The sequence below is a fragment of the Pseudorasbora parva genome, chromosome 4, assembly GCF_024679245.1.
Source record: "Pseudorasbora parva isolate DD20220531a chromosome 4, ASM2467924v1, whole genome shotgun sequence".
In the NCBI taxonomy this organism is placed as follows: domain Eukaryota; kingdom Metazoa; phylum Chordata; class Actinopteri; order Cypriniformes; family Gobionidae; genus Pseudorasbora; species Pseudorasbora parva.
Window position 1 is genome coordinate 4545336 of NC_090175.1, and position 19163 is coordinate 4564498.

The window sequence follows — 19163 nt, forward strand, 5'->3', positions numbered from 1 at the left end:
TAATAATTACAAAGAACAGAGTTGCATTGTCATTATTACATTTTATTTAAATTTTAGTCACTTTATTGGTGAGTAATATCATACAATTTATAAAATACTGATTTAGTAAAAAAAAAAAAAAAAACATATCTATTCAGTACAGATTTTACCAGATGTAATTTTTAGATGGAACATAATTAGCCTAACATTATCTGTGGACAGTCTTTTTCTTTATCGCTGAATATGTCCGACCCTCGTCCGTTGGGATGTTTTGTGGATGTGTTACTGTTGTGTAGATCAGTTCTGTCCCGCTGTCCTGTGTTGCTTCAGGCGGCTTTGTATTGGCGTAATAATCACAGTCTGTATCTGTCGCCTGATTGTGGGTGTGACTGGGGTTTGAATCAGGCTGCTGATTGGTTACTGTGGCGTAAACAGTAGAGACTTTAGGGCGGGTGTTGAGGTGTGATGCAGGCATCTGATTGGCTGAAGATGTTACCGTGGCGGCATTTGTGTTTGGAATCTCTTCATACATGAGGTCAGTCTAAAAAACAACACAGATCAATAATTTAAAAAATTATATAAATATAATAATAAAAAGAAAAAAAGTAATGATTTGAATACACACCTCCGTATTGTGCTGCACATTTTGCTGAAATAAAGCTGAATAGAGAGCAAAGATCAAGTCAAATCAATTCAAACACTAAAAACAGGACTTTAAAGCCACAGAAAAATGGTTACCTGTCCCACTTTTCCTCTTCCTCTTTTTCAGGATGAAGAACGTTCCAGAACACAGAGCCAGAACCAGCAAAGCCAAACCCAGACCGACAGTAACAGGAGCCAGGTCTGTACGCACCGATAAACACGTGATATTTACATGAGAAAACAACACACTGCTGATTCTGATTATACTGTATAACTAACTTATCATTCATATCCATCATTTTCATTATTGTAATATTGTAAATATATTGATGTAATATTGTGTAGCCGAAGTGAAACCCCAATGGTAAACCTCAACTCTTCAGAAGAAAACACTTCTCTATACGGTTGATGTCAAACCAAGTTAACCACATGAGAGCTGATGTGTGCATAACTGAGGTTTATACAGAAGCTAAAATGTGTCTCAACAAATGTTTAAAGCAAGGGTGTCCAAACTCGGCCCTGGAGGGTCACTGTCCTGCCGAGTTTAGCTCCAGCTTGCCTAACCATCCTGCTGGAAGTGTCTATTATTGACCTTGATTGGCTGGTTCATTGGGGTTGCAGCAAAGCTCTGCCCTCCAGGAACAGGATTGTACACCATTGGTTTAATGCTGCCTTCACGTGCTATCGGAAGTTTCCTACTTTCCACTTCAGAGGTCGTGATTACGAGCTTGTTGTGTTCAGGTGCTTTGTTGTCGGAAAGAATGGAGGACGCCAGGTTCATACTTTTGTGCATCTTTGGAAAATGTTATTTTAGCACTATAACCATTTCAGTAATTTCCCGGTCCCAGAAAATCATAAAATCACTGGCAAACACAGCAGCACGAAAGCATATTGTTTATAATCACATTCACAATAATAGGCATAATGTAGACAATAAAGGCTGCTTAAAGACTAAAATGGCAATAGTTTTCAACCATACATGATCCTAGTGTATAGCTACTTTTACCAGCTATCTAGATAGTCTCACTATTCTGGAATGATGGTCAACTAGATGTGATTTTCGATGTGTTTAAAATAAACAATATGCTTCAAATGATTATTAATATATGTAAAGATGTATTACTTTAACGCCAAGAAAAGACAGTGAAATGGTTGTGGAAAAAAACAAATAAAACACCTGCCACAACAGAAATTCATCTCCCATCCGCCATTTTTAACGGTTATGGCACGCCCATCTTGGGAACTTGGGTATCAAAATTATTTCCGAACTTCCCAGTGGTAAACACGACATCAGACGGCGTTCATGTGCAATTTTTACCCCGAAAACTCATTTTTACGATAATTCCGATAGCACATGAAGGCAGCATAAAGCATTTTCCTTTCAAAGAGTGATCATGTGATCAGAGAGGGGACAGTTGCATTATGGGTAGTGTAGTTTGTGTGCTTACTAGTGTTTCGCTGATAGAGTTCATCTGTAGTATTTCCTGTTCTTGTTCCTGTTGTTGTTCTCGTTTCAGTTTCTGTTCTAGGAGTCACTGACAGAGGGAAACACCAGTGACGTGTGAATGTAATATAATAATATATAGTAATAACAGTAGACAAACACTCCTAACATTGTTTGCCCCGTTCTATTGCTGCATAAGGGACGGAGGTGGTGTTTTCTGTCACACTGATTACAGATAATCACATTATATTAGAAGACTTTATTATCTCAACCGATACAGTGACGCTTTAGATAACATCTGTCAATGAATACATTAAAAACACACATGAAGTAAAGCTGCGCTCATGTCGTGATGCCATTGCTGTTATTAAAAGATGATTTTACTTATTTATTTTAAGAAAATACTGGCTTATCAAACAATCAGTTTTATATGGAAGCCTGTTTCCGCCATTAAATTAAAAAATAAAAAGAGTAATTGCGACTTTTTATTTCATAATTCTTACTTTACAACACACAATTGTGAGATAAAAAGTCACAATTACTCTTTTAATTTTTTTATTTTGTGTCAGAAACGGGTTTCCATAGTTTTATTCACGTGATGATGAACATCTTGGTCTCTGACTATCAAAGCCATGGTTCTTCTTACAAGTAAGAAAAGTTTGTGATTTGATGAAATTTGAAAATTGATGAGTCTCCAAGTCGGTGCAAGTTTGAGGAAGACTGAAGAGAGAACGTTTAATTTCAGGAATCATGATCATATTCAGCATTAGACGTGTGTATGAAAGCTTTGATGTCTCAGTATAATCAGAATAACTATTAATGTCTGAAAAGTTCTGAAAAGTTTTATAAACACAGTAACTTAACATTAACAATATTTTCAGTAGAAAGCATTTGAGTAAAAATGTGAGCGGTGAATCAGTGTGTGTGTGTGTGTGATGGGTAGGTTTAGGGGCAGGGGCAGTGTAAGGGGATAGAAAATACGGTTTGTACAGTATAAAAACCATTACGCCTATGGAATGTCCCGTTATGTCACAAAAACAAATCTGTGTGAAAAATGTGAGCTGTGTGTGTGTGTGTGTGTGTGTGTGTGTGTGTGTGTGTGTGTGTGTGTGTGTGTGTGTGTGTGTGTGAGCCTGTTTATGTGGTTTATGAGGACACAAATTTGTATAACTACATGGGTATTACACTGGTATTACACTATAAATGTGGTTTATGAGGACATATCAAATGTCCCCATAATTCAAATGGCCTTAAAAACATACTAAAGGATGTTTTTTTGAGAAAGTAAAAATGCAGAATGTGTAAGGGGATAGAAAATACGGTTTGTACAGTATAAAAACCATTACGCCTATGGAGAGTCCCTGTAAACCACATAGACCAACATGTGTGTGTGTGTGTGTGTGTGTGTGTGTGTGTGTGTGTACCTGTGCTGGTGTTTGTGAACGGATGAATGGTGGATGTTGAGATCTGGACTGGTCTTGTTTTCACTGGAGCTGAGAAATGAAGAAGAGCAGAAACAAATATATTCATAACACAATCATTAACTACATGAAGCTTAAACATGAACGATGAAGCAGATTATTGTTTAATAATGAATATCAGCACCTCTGATCACATTCAGCCGGACTTCTTTATATTCTTCCCATCCAGCTTGACAGCCGTACAGTCCAGCATCTTCCATCCTCAGGTCACTGATGGTCACTGTAATTGATCTGGACTGACGATTATCCTTCAGAGAGAATCTGCCGCTGGTCGATACACCATCAGTTCTCAGAATAATGTTACGGTCTCTGAAAGATCCTTTGTAGAAGTATTTGTAGGACGTCTCATATCCTTCTGCATAAGGGCACGTAATGATCACTCCTCGTCCCTCCGTTCCTGTCACGGTAATGTCCACAGACAGTGAACTGCTCACTACACACACACACACACACACACACACACACACACACACACACACACACACACACACACACACACACACACACACACACACACACACACACACACACACACACACACACACACACACACACAGAGCGAACATAAGTCATAATATTAGATAATAAACAGGTTTAGTGGAGATCTTGAGCACTTACCCGTCAGCAGAAACACACAAACTGTCAGCGGGAACTTCATTTCTTCATCAGTTCAGTTCAGAAGATCAGTCTGAAACTCTCAGCAGTTCCTCACACCACTTTCTGAAACTCAAACACCCAATAATACTGCTCTCATCTATCGGCGGAGAGTAAAATAATACGCTTGTTTCTCGTCTCAGCGCTGAGAGTCAAACTCATCCGGTTCAGTGACTGTGTGTCCGTTTCCACGAGCCGTTCGTGTGAAAAAGCCTCTCAGTTTTTATCTGTGAACTCTCAAACCACAACCCGTTTCCTGTCCTCTATGTTTCTGTTCTCTCTTTAATATCTTCAAGTGCTGTTTTGTTTCCCTTTTTTATATCGAAACGTATGTATTATGGAAAAAAAATCAAACATTTTAAAGAAAATAATCCTTGCCAAACTAATGTAAAAGCACTGAGGCGAATAAGAAATGCTTGTTCAGGTTATTTTCGGTGGTAATCGACAGCATGGCAAAAACACTGGTGTTTATAGAAACTGTAATATATACAGAAAATTGCTTGAGGATTAAGATCACTCTCCATCATATGAGCTCTGGGAGGAGAGATGCATTGTGGGAAATGTAGTGTGAGTTTAGCCGAAGCCTCAAAGCTCTTCCTGTGGCTGTAGTTTCACTTCCTGTTTGCTTTCCATGATTTGAATGCCGTCTTAATATCAACCAGCAGGAGTGAACAGATTGAACTAAGCAGACAAAAATTGCATTGAACATTAATTTTCACATTAATAATTACAGACATGCAAAATAATAATGATGTGTGTTTTGTTTTTTGGCATTTGAAACCTCCTGCAGCCCTTAAAGGGTTAGTTCACCCAAAAATGAAATTGATTTCATTAACTCCTCACCTTAATGTCGTTCCAAACCCGTAAGACCTCCGTTCATCATCAGAACACAGTTTAAGATATTTTATATTAGTCCCAGAGCATAATGCAGTCAATGCCCGCTTTACTGTCCATGTCCAGAAAGGGAATAAAAACATCATCAAAGTAGTCCATATGAGACATCAGTGGGTTAATTGGAGTCTCTTAACTCTAATTGGGGGTGCTCAATATTTTAAAGACGTGTCGCGGCGCTGAGATGAGCTGAGCACCGGTGTGCGACCCCTTTAAGGGCGCTGAGCTTCGCCGCGTCTCTAAAATTAGAACACGTTCAATGAGTGTACACACACCGGCGGCAGAATTCAGCGCCTGTCCGCGGCCACTCAGGAAGTTGTTTAAAATCCTTCCGCACCACAGAGCGCTTTCGTGCAGTTCATCTGTCAGTCAATTCAAAATTGAGCTTGCGTGTATATAATGTGCGCATCAGGTGTCGGTGTGAGTGAGATCCTGAGGCGCGGGCCTGAGCTTCGCGTACGTCTTCACCTGCTTTAGGCACAATCGGCTTCAGAACGTGCATATAAATAGGCAGGTATTTTTTTTAGGTTTATTTATCAAAATGTTCTTTTATATATTTGTGTGATGTTCTGTATTTCGATCACGGCTTTAACATGTTATGAGAGAACGGTTTATGAATGTTTATCCACCACATTACCTTTTGGGTTATTTAAACCTAAATAAGAAAGCCATTGTCAGTTCGTCTATCAGTTGGCAGGCAGTTTTGGTCGCTTTATTAAAAGTTGTTGCTGTGTGCTGTGATCATTACCAACCCATTCACACACACAGAGATGATTCGACTATCAGTCGACCATGGAGAGATTCGAACATTCTGATTCGATTGTCTAAATCCTTAGTCGAGGACAGCCCTATTCTCATGTCACAAGTAATAATATCAAGCCAAGGTTTACTGAGTTTTACATGATTCTTTAGTAGTGTGGTTTTTGGTGAAATGTACTAAAATAAATATCATCACCTGTGCACGTTAGCCCATTTCTTCTTGATGCTTTTTCCTGATGGTTTATAGAACAATTACTCCGAGTCGTTTTACTCCCTCTGTCGTTTCAAAGAATAGCACAACGGCGAGCACGTCAAGTATAAACGCCTCGCCCGTTTGGGGAGGAGCGCACGCAGTCAGCGGAGGCTCACGCAGCGGAGACAGGCGAAAGTATAAACAAGACGGAGGAGGCGAAAGGATCCGGGCCCGAGGTAACAAACTGCCTCTACCGACAGTGATCCACGCCAACACACGGCCTCTCTTCAAGCAAATATCACAGCTTAAGTCAGAGAAAGTTGTTTCCATATGCATCAGACATTCAGCCAACGGTCTGTAGACGTGACGTCTGAGACTGACCGTTTGCGAAACGACTGAAGCGTGATGTTGTGACGCTTCCTCTCATTTCTGCGTTCAAATCGGTTCAAATTCAGCGCTGCCTTCCCAGAATGCTATGCGGGCACGTTAAAGTCGCTTGACGTCACCCATTGAAATAAAGTGGAGCGCGGTGCGACAAAAGTGTTGCACGGACGAGTGGATCTGCACTTTGAGACTAACGGCCGTTTCAAACCGTAAGCATTAGCTGCGCGTATTTTTTTATGTATGTTAATGAATGAGTGCATTCACACCGGGAGCAGGAGTGTCGCGTGAGCAGCAGTAAAGCGAGGTTTCTGCGGCGAGCCTATTTTTACTACGCTGCTGACGCTCAATTAAAGTGAAAGCATACTTTTGATGGACAAAATAAATATGATTTCACACAAAAAGTGCTCAAAATGCACACAAGAAGCACGTGTAGTTTGTTCTAACAATAACTGGAGTACGTCAGAAAAGAAAACGAAGAATAAAAAATATCTGTAGAAGATTGACCCATTTAAACTTTAATTATTCAGTTTGGGTTAAAGTATGGTTATGATTATAAAAAATAAAGTAAACTAGCCAGAAAATATAATCTTTATTTTAGTTTAAAATGAAGATTAGAGGGAGCGTTAGGAGGAGCGTGATTAGTACTCTGGAGATGGTGAACGCTGCAAAATCACCCCATATACTCTTAAATAGGGAATTATTTGAGGGGATAGCCAACTGTTATGGTGTCCAAAACCATAGTGGAAGTTAACTCTTTACCCGCCAGCATTTAAAAAAAAAAAAGGTGCCAGCCACCACCAGGGTTTTTGACCATTTTCACAAAAATGTAATAGCCCATAGAATATTTTGTTTAATGAATATCTGAGCATGCAATATATCAAAAGAAAGAGCTGACCCTTTTCATTATACAACTCTCAGACAGATTTATATAGGCTGTAGCATTATATGTAGCGTTAGAGCCGCTGCTGTGACTCTCCTAGTGTGAATACTCTCACGCGTCTGCAGTGTGAAACGGACATAATGCGGCATAGACTTCGTCACCTTGATCAGCCAAAGCGATATTCTCGTGTGATCTTCACAGATTTCTCATCTGCATTTAACACTATATGAACACATATTCTAATGGAAAGATTGTTTAATCTGAGGGTGAATAGCAGACTCATTAGATTGGCCTTTTCTGACTGGTAGATTGCAGTGTATTCGGGTAAACTGTGCTCTGTCTTCCCGTATTGATACCACAGGGAACTACTATCTCCCCAGTGTTATTAACCTTCTATACAAATGAGTGTAGAGGTTCTTCATCTGATGTTTTCAATGCTAAATATACAGATGATGTGTGTTACAAGTCCCTGCTCTTTCTCTTGTTTTCTCTTTCCTGTCTGAGGTTAGCCGCCAATTGGATGGGGGCGGAGCCGGATCATTCCTAACACCTGAGGCCTCTGCCTATTTAAGAGCTGCTGGTGAAACTTCAGTTTTTGGGGGCCTACCTCAGGAAACCTGTTGTTTGTGACTTTGAAGTTTGTGTTTCTGGTTTCGTTTGTACAGGATGGTGAGTTTTGTGTGTTTAGTTATATTAGGTTAGAGGGAAAGCATAGGTAAGAAAGCTGAGCCGGAAGATTTGTTTGTGTATTTTCTTTTATGTTTCTCGGGAGTTAGGAAAGCATTAACTCTGAGTTGTAGTTTAGATTAGTTAGCTCACCAGTCCTTACTTTAAGTTTTGTATGTTATGTTTTTTGTTAATTTGTTGTAAATAAATAATCTTTTTACCACCATGGCCTTTGCGATTTGGGTTTATATACCTTTCTGAATGGCTCTTATGTTGGTCCCTATTTTGGGTCGTAGCAAATGGCAATGTGGGTTTGATCACTGAAGATGAGGTGGAGTATCGCAGATGTGTGAATGAGTTTGTTGACTGGAGTCAATCCAGTTGTCTTCAGTTGAACACTAGTAACTCTAAAGAGGACCATAAACTCAACTATATACCAATATAACACAATTATAACAATATAAACACAAGACCAAATCAAGTCATGAAGATGTTGTCCTGTTAATAACTGTTAGTGAACACCGAGGGCGCTAGAGTGCACAGTAGGGGTGTAAGAAAATATCGATACACGTGAATATCGCGATATTATGTTTGGCGATATTGTATCGATTCTCAAAAACGCTGTATCGATATTTATATATTTATTTATTTACATCCAAGATTCGTGGCTTTGTGTTCGGTTTAAACCACAGACTGTATAACACCCAACCGCTAGATGGCAGTGTTATCTCAGAACGTATAACTGACGCGGAGCCGGAGAAGCGCAAGGTAAAAGTGCATCACTAGTGTTTACATTAGCAAACCCAGCTCTCAAGACGATAGCATTATTCCGCTCCTGCAGTATACAGAGCTGAAGTGTGGACTCATGTTGGCTTCAGCTAAAAAGAAGCCACTAAGGAAATCGACAAGAATCATTTTGTTTGCAAAATAGGCCAAGTTATAATCTAATACTCGGGAAACACATTGAAACAGAGAGCTCGCTTAACATCCTGACGTCACCCGCGCTGCTGAGAAGCATTTCGATAGAATGTCCTGCACGCTTTCCTCTCAGTAACAAAATAAACACACGCCAAAACTGACAGCGGTGGCAGGAGAACGAAAGACAATAGCGATGTGGATATGGATGCACCAGCTCTGCAGCTCAGTAACGTTACTTGAAATAGCACTTTATACAATAGACTGCTTTATAGAAAACAGCTTTAGGGTCCGATCACACAGAACGCGTTTTTCAGGTTCGAAAACGCGAGGCGCACTGCACTCCCTTTTTTGGTCGGCGTTTTCTCATTCAAAAATGAGCAGTGCGCTTTAATGTTTCTAGGCAACCCCCGAATCACCTGTACTGTCAGTCAAATCAATGTAACGGTCAACAAAACGGAAGGTCCGCCGCTTCATTCATTCGATTGGACAACAGAACATAAGCGCGATGATGTTGCATGCTTTTCCACTCAGAGTGGACTTTTTTTCAACTTCATGCGCTCGGAGCGCTCCTTCAGAAACGCGAGGCGCCCAGGGCGCATAAGCAGCGCGCATAACGCTCTCTGCCAACCGAAATCCATTCAAAAAAGGCTTCTCGCTGCAAAACGCGTTCTGTGTGATCGGGGCTACTGTGTTAAATATAAAACAAACGGTCATTCAGTCATGGAATGGACTGCACTTTCTGTTGTTAAATAGCCACTGCTATACTGTGAACCTTTAAAACATTTACACATTAAGAATCCTGCAGTCACTTTACATTTCCCTTAATTTAGATTGCACATTGCATATGATTAGTGTTATAAATTATACTGTATTAATTAAATAAAATACTTTGTCTCGTGTTTTAGGCTTATGGTTGTGTTCTTTATTCTTTTAAATTATAAAAAACAAAAACACACAAAAAAGAAATATCGCAATATATTGCCTCTCTTACAATATTGCAATATATTGCAATATATCGTATCGTAGCCCCTGTATCGTGATACGTATTGTATCGCCAGAGTCTTGGCAATACACAGCCCTAGTGCACAGTGAGGACACGGGTGGTTAATATGTGGAGAGTAAGGAGAGAAGAATAAAGTTGGATACACTGTGATGCATGTCTCTCAGCTCGTTCCTAATATATCTTTACAAGATACCACAGAAGATGAATCTGTTCTTTCTGAACTCTATAATGAACAGACAAGACTAGCTTGATTCAGTAAAATTATGGAAATGATGAGAAGAATGAAGACGATCTGGTGTATATTATATTATTGTAACGGTAAGTAGCCTATGCTCTGAGAAGAGAAGCACAGATGACGTTTAACCATTTATTGAAATGCAGCAGAGGAGAACAAACAAACAGGTACGTGTCTGACTTTTAGCAGGTTGAAGGGTATTATCAAATTAACTCTTACCTTTGCAGGTCGGTTGGGAGGTAGTGGTGTCTGAATCCAGGCTGGAGAGAATCGCGCACACCTGAGTTGCTGCCGGAAGGTGAAGTCCAGGTGAAGATGGAGATGGATGACGGATTGGAGACTCACAGGAGTAACAGCGGAGAATAACAAGGACCACTGGGATCAGGAACCGCTGGCGCTAAGCTGCACATGTAAGGTCTTACAGGTAGAGCATCTGTGATGAGACCAGGCTTAAAGTTACTGATGGCAGTGCTGATGGGGAACAGGTACAGGTGATTAGTACTCTGGAGATGGTGAACGCTGCACTTGTCTGTGTCCAAAATTGCCCCATATACTCTAAAATAGGGCATTATTTGAGGGGCTAGCCAACTATTATGGTGTCCAAAACCATAGTGGAAGTTAACTCTTTACCCGCCAGCATTAAAAAAAAAAAAGTTGCTAGCCACCACCAGGGTTATTGACCATTTTCACAAAAATGTAATAGCCCATAGAATATTTTGTTTAATTAATATCTGAGCATGCAATATATCAAAAGAAAGAGCTGACCCTTTTCATTTAAACAAAAAAAACTTTTATTCTAGCTTCAGGCATTCTTTTTTTATCAACACTTGAATATGTTTCATAAAAAAGCAACATTTTGAACAAAAAGCTGAGAAAATCATGTTTTTGTCAAACTGACTCCAGATCAGATTCAGAGATGATCAGACACAGATGGAGTAGCTCGAGTCCATCAACACCTCTAATGCTTCAGTCCTCTAGCTTGTCCTGGGTCCACATCTCATTCATTAACATTAGATATTTTAGATTTGTATGCTGTTTAATGATGATGACCACGTTATTTTTCTCATGCATCTGCTTATATGCGATCGTTTGTTTAACTGCGTCTTCATCACATGTGTTTTGATCAGGAGACTCAGTACTCATTCATAAGATGCGTAATAGCGCCCCCTAGTGTCTGACAGCGAAAACGCGGAAACACTGAAAATTCAGTTTTTGGCAGGGAAGCATTTTCTCACAAATAACGGAAAATTCTGTGTTTGGCAGGGAAAGAGCTATTGAGTGCACACATTCAATCCCACAATGCACCGCACTAAGAAGTGTACAACTGATGTACGCTCAGCGGCTAGAGAATACCCATAATGCACTTTGAGAGTCATGCGCTGAATGAATCAGTGTATGAATTCATTCACTTGTTTTCATTGACTTCCTCAAGTGGACTGTATATATATATATATATATCAATGGAGTAATGTAGGGAATAGTGGATGAGGGTATAGCGTTTCCAACACAGCCAGGGTTGCCAACTTTTATGTTTAGGTTGGAGTGAGAATTTTTTTTTTGGGTGGGGGGGTCTATTTCAAACTTAATTTAGTATCAATTCATATGTAGTATATAGCTTACTGTACATAATAAGGACAATTAGTTTGTTTTAGCACTATTTTAAAACGTTTCTATTTGAAACGGTCAAATTATATGTGCTTGCATTCATTAATATTCACTTGTGCATGCTTATATCATTATTCACTAAAAATATTAGGAGACTAAGTCCTAATATGATGCATAAGTTATTAACGTTTTAAAATTTCACATTTAAAGAAATCTAGTGTTTGATCATATCTAAATATTTATTCAAATTGACTGTTTTTGAGCAACTAGATTAGATACATGTATATTTATTAAAGAGCCATAAGGCACCTACTGGGTAATGGCATTACAAATTAACATTATTATTTTTTAAGCAATAACTCTAATTTGCCTCTTTGAATTAGAATTCTCTATTTTAACCTTAATTACTACACAAATTGAAATATAAATAATAAAAATATTAGAAGAAATATATTTTACGTGGTCATTAATTGACTATAATTATTGCACAAATAGTATTTAGTACCAAAAGATCTCTTCAAAATATTCAATAAACATTTTTGAACTAAAATATAGAACAATAGTTACGGTGTATGGTCACATTTGACCATCAATGAGTATGAGTGTGACTAATTAGTAAGGAATACCTGAGGGCTAAATACAAGATTAAAATGAATGTTAACAATGTTGCATCTCTATCACTCTCCATAATAAAACGATCCAGTCAAAATGGCTGACTTAATAATCTATGCACACTTAACTGTACTGTTTACCAAAACTTGCTGCAAACATCTGTAGAGTGAAACTGTTGTGTACCTTGTTGTGTGTTAAGCCATTCAAATGCATTGACGCCGCGCTAGAAGTATTGAGCGCTCCATGTACCACGTGACTGCGCGCGCCGCCATAGATGAGAGCATATTATTGCCACTCCGCTTTTTAAACGCCTCTGACTTTAATTAGCGCCAAAACGCTATTGTTTGAATTTCGCATTAAAACGTAATAATAATAATAGTAAGAGCTAGAGGCCTAGATTTGTTTAATATAAAAGCAGGTTTGGCAATTTGGCGTGAGATTAAGCTGGGCAGCGTGAGAGCGTGACACAGAGCCCGAAAGCGTGTGTGTCACGCCAAATGCGTGAGAGTTGGCAACCCTGAACACAGCACTGGAGTGAAGATGGAGCCTGGTGAATTTGTGACTATTATATTATATTATATTATATTATATTATATTATATTATGTTATATTTGCATTGTGGTGTCGATGGAGTGCTTGAGTCTCATATGGCATTCTAGTTTATGAAACACAGCTGTAAAATACAGTGGTTTCTGTGTCTCTGTCCTCTGGGTTACAGTGACGTCCAGTGTCTGTGATCTATAATCACAGGAAACAAGAGTTAGTTAACAGACTAAAGAACTCAGAGAGAATATATTTACAGTTGAACACGTGAATATAATCATTCACACAGCGGATAGAGATTCAACGTTAACCATAATCACCAGTTTGTGCCGACTCACCTGTTCATAAATCACTGGATTAAACTCTACAATGGTGGACGACAGCAGACCTGAGCAACAGATCAACATTAGTCTTTCTTAGATACTCACTTCTTCAGTTATCTTTAGTTCATGAGTAGAACATTCGCATGCATGTCATATTAAAAACACAAGCACGTATTTGGTGTAAAATATCACCTTCAGTCTCGTTTTTCTTCCGCACGGACACTATAACCAGTGGAACTGCTATCAGGAGTAAAACCAAAGCCTCCGCAGTGACGATAATCACAGATGAACCTGAGAAACACAAGAGCCAAACACTGTCTGAAATACAGTAAAGAGGCAAACAACCACACACATCAGAGCAGAGACTGGTTTACAGGAGGATTACAGGAAAGACTTGCATGGGGAAAAGAGAGATATGAGGATTATTGATCTGTCAGACTTTTCACTTCCTGTTCTGATGGAGAGTGTGATGTAAAGTTCACTTCATGTTGGTTTGAGGAAGACGGGATCTGCGCAGCGGGAACTGGACGGAAACATGCGATTACAGGAATCATCATCATATTCAGCATTAGACGTGTGTATGAACGCTTTAATCTCTCTGTGTTCAGAATAACTATTAATGTTTTAATGGAAGATAAGGCTCTGGGAAATAAAATATATGAAAACAGTAACTTCACATTAACAATACTTTCAGCAGAATGCATGTGAGTAAAGATTTGAGCGTGTGTGTGTGTGTGTGTGTGTGTGTGTGTGTGTGTGTGTACCTGTGCTGGTGTTTGTGAACGGATGAATGGTGGATGTTGAGATCTGGACTGGTCTTGTTTTCTCTGGAGCTGAGAAATGAAGAAGAGCAGAAACAAATATATTCATAACACAATCATTAACTACATGAAGCTTAAACATGAATGATGAAGCAGATTATTGTTTAATAATGAATATCAGCACCTCTGATCAAATTCAGATGGACTTGTGTATATTCTTGCCATCCAGCTCTACAGCCGTACGGTCCAGCATCTTCCATCCTCAGGTCACTGATGGTCACGGTAAATGATCTGGACTGATGATCATCCTTCAGAGAGAATCTGCCGCTGGTCGATACACCATCAGTTCTCAGGATAATGTTATAGTCTCTGTAACGTCCTTTGTAGAAGTATTTGTCCGACGTCTCATATCCTTCTGGATAAGGGCACGTAATGATCACTCCTCGTCCCTCCGTTCCTCTCACTGTAATGTCCACTGACAGTGAACTGCTCACTGCACACACACACACACACACACACACACACACACACACACACACACACACACACACACACACACACACACACACACACACACACACACACACACACACACACACACACACTGCTAACATAAGTCATAATATTAGATCATAAACAGGTTTAGTGGAGATCTTGAGCTCTTACCCGTCAGCAGAAACACACAAACTGCCAGCGGGAACTTCATTTCTTCATCAGTTCAGTTCAGAAGATCAGTCTGAAACTCTCAGCAGTTCCTCACACCACTTTCTGAAACTCAAACACCCAATAATACTGCTCTCATCTATCGGCGGAGAGTAAAATAATACGCTTGTTTCTCGTCTCAGCGCTGAGAGTCAAACTCATCCGGTTCAGTGATGTGTGTGTCCGTGTGTCCGTGTCCACGAGCCGTTAGTGTGAAAAAGCCTCTCAGTTTTTAGCTGTGCATTCACCAACCACAACCCGTTTCCTGTCCTCTATGTTTCTGTTCTCTCTTTAATATCTTCGAGTGCTGTTTTGTTTCCCTTGGTAACGCTTTAGATTACGGCCCGGATAGTACTGCATAATTAAAGTGAATTTACAGCATAACTTTCTGTAATTATAGTGTAACTATAAAGTAAGTATATGGGAACAATATGTAATATTGGGGGAATAAAGGGGTAACTATCAGGAAAATGTATAAATTATTTATGCTGTAAGTATTTTTTAATTAAGGGGTAATTATACTGTAAGTTTTTTTTAATTAAGGGGTAATTATACTGTAAGTATTTTTAATTAATGGTTAATTATACTGTAAGTATTTTTAATTAATGGGTAATTATACTGTAAGTATTTTTAATTAAGGGGTAATTATACTGTAAGTATTTTTAATTAAGGGGTATTTATACTGTAAGTATTTTTTAATTAAGGGGTAATTATACTGTAAGTATTTTTTAATTAAGGGCTAATTATACTGTAAGTATTTTTTAATTAAGGGGTAATTATACTGTATTCTTTAATTAAGGGGTAATTATACTGTAAGTATTTTTTAATTAAGGGGTAATTATACTGTATTCTTTAATTAAGGGGTAATTATACTGTAAGTATTTTTTAATTAAGGGGTAATTATACTGTATTCTTTAATTAATGGGTAATTATACTGTAAGTATTCTTTAATTAAGGGGTAATTATACTGTAAGTATTTTTAATTAAGGGGTAATTATACTGTAAGTATTCTTTAATTAAGGGGTAATTATACTGTAAGTATTTTTTAATTAAGGGGTAATTATACTGTAAGAATTTTTTAATTAATAATAATAATAATAATAATACATTTTATTTATAATGCACTTTATATTAAACAAAATCTCAAAGTGCTACAGAATTTAAAAAAACAAAACAATCAACAATAATAAATAAATAAAACCGAAAAATAAAATAAAATAAATTAAACAAGTAGCAAGTCAATTAAAAGCTCTGCTAAAAAGGTGGGTTTTAAGACCACGCTTAAAAGTATCTATAGTCTGTGGAGTCCGCAGGTGGTCAGGGAGAGCATTCCACAGACTGGGGGCTGCAGAGCAGAAGGCCCGATCCCCCATAGTACGGAGATTGGCTGTGGGAGTTTTGAGGCGATACAGCGAAACAGAGCGGAGGTTACGAGTGGCTGTTTGTGTGGTGAGGAGTTCCTTGAGATAGGAGGGAGCATCACCATGGATGCACTGGTGGGTAAGGAGAGAGATCTTGTACTCGATCCTGAACGACACAGGAAGCCAGTGGAGTGATTTTAGAATGGGGGTGATATGGTCGTATTTGCGCACCCTCATGAGGATCCTAGCAGCACTGTTCTGAATACACTGCAGCCTCTGGAGATTTTTGCTAGGGATGCCAATAAGGAGCGCATTGCAGTAGTCCAGCCTGGAGGAGATAAAGGCATGGACAAGCTTCTCCGCATCAGCCAGTGATAGAATGGGACGAAGTTTGGCAATGTTTCTGAGGTGGAAGAAGGAGGTCTTACACAGGTGTTTGATGTGCGCTTCAAAAGTAAGCTGCGATTCCATTCTGACCCCCAGATTGGTGACTGAAGTGGAAAGAGGAATGACCTGATCAGAGAAAGCAATGCTGGTGATAACGGACTTCTGGACCTAAAGTGGAGTGCCGACTAGGATAGCTTCAGTTTTGGAGCTGTTTAGCTGCAGAAAGTTTTGCTTCATCCACGCCTTTATCTCATCCAGGCAAGTGATCAAAGTGGATGGTGTGAGGTCAGCAGAGGGAGATGAACTTGTCCTAAAGTAAAGTTGAGTGTCATCAGCATAGCAGTGAAAAGAAATCCCATGCCGGTTGATGAGACGGCCAAGGGGGAGCATGTAGAGTATGAACAGGGTGGGTCCGAGCACAGAGCCTTGAGGGACACCGCAGGTGACATTGTGTGACAGGGATGTAGCTTCTCCTAACGCAACATATTCTGTTCTCCCAGTGAGATTAGAAGAAAACCAGTTGTGGACCGAGTCAGAGAGACCAATGGTGGAATGTAAACGGTGAAGGAGGATGTTATGGTCAACTGTATCGAAAGCTGCAGTTAAGTCCAGGAGGATGAGAAGGGATGGGGAACCAGCATCTGCCGCCATCAAAAGATCGTTTGTGACCCTGACCAAAGCTGTTTCTGTGCTGTGTCCTGAGCGGAAACCAGACTGAAATTTCTCATAAAGATGGTTATGCTCCAAATGGACCTGAAGCTGTGCAGCAACAACTTTTTCCAGCATCTTAGAGAGATATGGGAGGTTGGAGATGGGCCTGTAGTTGTCATTAACATCTGGGTCTAAAGTAGGTTTTTTCAGAAGTGGTCTGATGATAGCAGTTTTAAGAGATGAAGGAACATGGCCAGCCTGGAGGGAATTATTAATAATCTTGGTAATGAATGGACTTAAGACACTGAGGTTAGATTTTACCAAGGCTGTAGGAAAAGGATCCAGTGCACAGGTGGATGGTTTCATTTTTCTGATGATGTCCTCAACCTCGAGCTGTGTGATGATGGAGAAGCAGCAGAGATGTTGGAAGGTCCCTGGCTGTGGATCAACAGACGGGACAGGCAGAGCGGAGGTGCTAGATAGAAGCAAGTGGATGTTGTCTACTTTGTTCCTAAAAAAGGTCATGAACTTATTGCACCTCTCTTCTGTGGCTTCTGAAAAAGAGTGAGTTTGCGGTTTGAGGATGTGATTTATAGTGGAGAAAAGCTTCTTGGAGTTTCCAGGGTTATTGTTGATGATGTTAGAGTAAAACTGTGACTGAGCATCTCTCAAAGACCATGCGTAGGCCTTCTGATGAACTCTATAGGCTTGCCTATGAACAGTGAGTCCTGAGAGCTTGAGACGCCTCTCAAGTATGCGCCCAACCGTCTTCATCTTCCGCAGTTCGCTGGTGTACCAGGGTGCTGAGCGCGAGAAGGTGACCATTCTAGTTATGACAGGTGCGTGAAGATCTAGAAGGCTGCTCAGAGACTTGTTGTAGAAGTCAACCGACTCAGAGACTGAGGAGAGATCAACAGAGGAGAATTGCTGAAGGTCTGTAGTTAAAGAGTCTTGGTTAATCTTTTTCAGGTTCCTGAAGCAAATTTGACGGGAATCTTTGGTAAGGGAAGAGGGGCGTGGCAGCTCCAATGAGATGGCCTGGTGGTCAGACACACCCAGATCATACACCAAGAGGTTTCTAATATGAGGAGAGTTGGAAATGACCAAGTCCAGAGTGTGCAACCTAGAATGAGTGGGTCCATCCACATGCTGTTGGAGATTGAGGCAGTCCAATAATTGCAGAAACTCAGGAGGGGGTATCTGAATTGGCAAAAAAAAACATGGCAAAAAAAAAAATTGGCAAAAAAAAAAAAAATGTAAAATGTGTACCTCGAATGCAATGTAAGTCGCTTTGGATAAAAGCGTCTGCCAAATGCATAAATGTAAATGTAAATCTACATGAATATTAAAATCTCCTAATATTAAAATGTTGGCAGAAGTAGAGCAGAGTGTTGTGAGAAAGTCATGCATCTCAGAGATAAAAACTGATTTTGTTTTTGGGGGCCGATAAATAAGCAGTATTGTCAAAGAAAAAGGGGGTTTACATTTAAAAGCAAGGTATTCAAATGATGACACTGTGGGCAGAGGGAGAAAAGACAGCTCCAATGATTGTCTATGAATTACAGCTAAGCCACCACCACGACCAGTGTAGCGGGCTTTCTCCAGGTAGCTGTAACCAGGAGGACAGGCATCATTAAGTGCTGCGTACACTACAGGCTGATGCCATGTTTCCATTACGCACATAAGGTCTAATCTCTTATCAATGATGTGGTCTTGGATGAAAGATGACTTATTTGTGAGTGATTGTGCATTAAAAAGTTCTATTTTGAGCGTTGATGGGGTGGTGAATCTCGTTATTGGCCGTAAAACACTAAAATCCACTCCACGTTTTCTGTCATGCGCTGTGCTAAAAGATCTCGCGGTGTTTCCCATGCAATCCAGTTTAGATTGGTGAGATCTCGCGGTGAATCCCGTGTTACCAAAACGGAGAGCAAAACTGTTGTGATGACGCGGCAGATGTGCGACGGAGGTCCAGATGGATGGTATGGCTGATGCAGAGTTTTCAGGCTGATGATAAACTAGCCCGCGACGAGAGCCTCTATGGATGTAACGCCGTCTGCGCAGAAGTCCAAGTTCCTTAATGACCGCG

The 19163-nt window shown here is 39.8% G+C and overlaps 1 protein-coding gene across 1 annotated transcript in view; it reads right to left on the reverse strand.

Annotated features, from left to right (window-relative positions):
* Nucleotides 1-34: 34 nt before the first annotated feature.
* Nucleotides 35-19163, reverse strand: part of LOC137072700 (CMRF35-like molecule 5) — a 140582-nt gene continuing 121453 nt past the window's right edge. The window contains exons 4-7 of the mRNA XM_067440627.1: nt 2070-2156; nt 718-822; nt 605-639; nt 35-520 (exon numbers count right to left, since the gene is read on the reverse strand). Coding sequence (XP_067296728.1) covers nt 188-520; nt 605-639; nt 718-822; nt 2070-2156 — 560 coding nt within the window. The 3' untranslated portion in view covers nt 35-187. The remainder of the gene's footprint in view (nt 521-604; nt 640-717; nt 823-2069; nt 2157-19163) is intronic.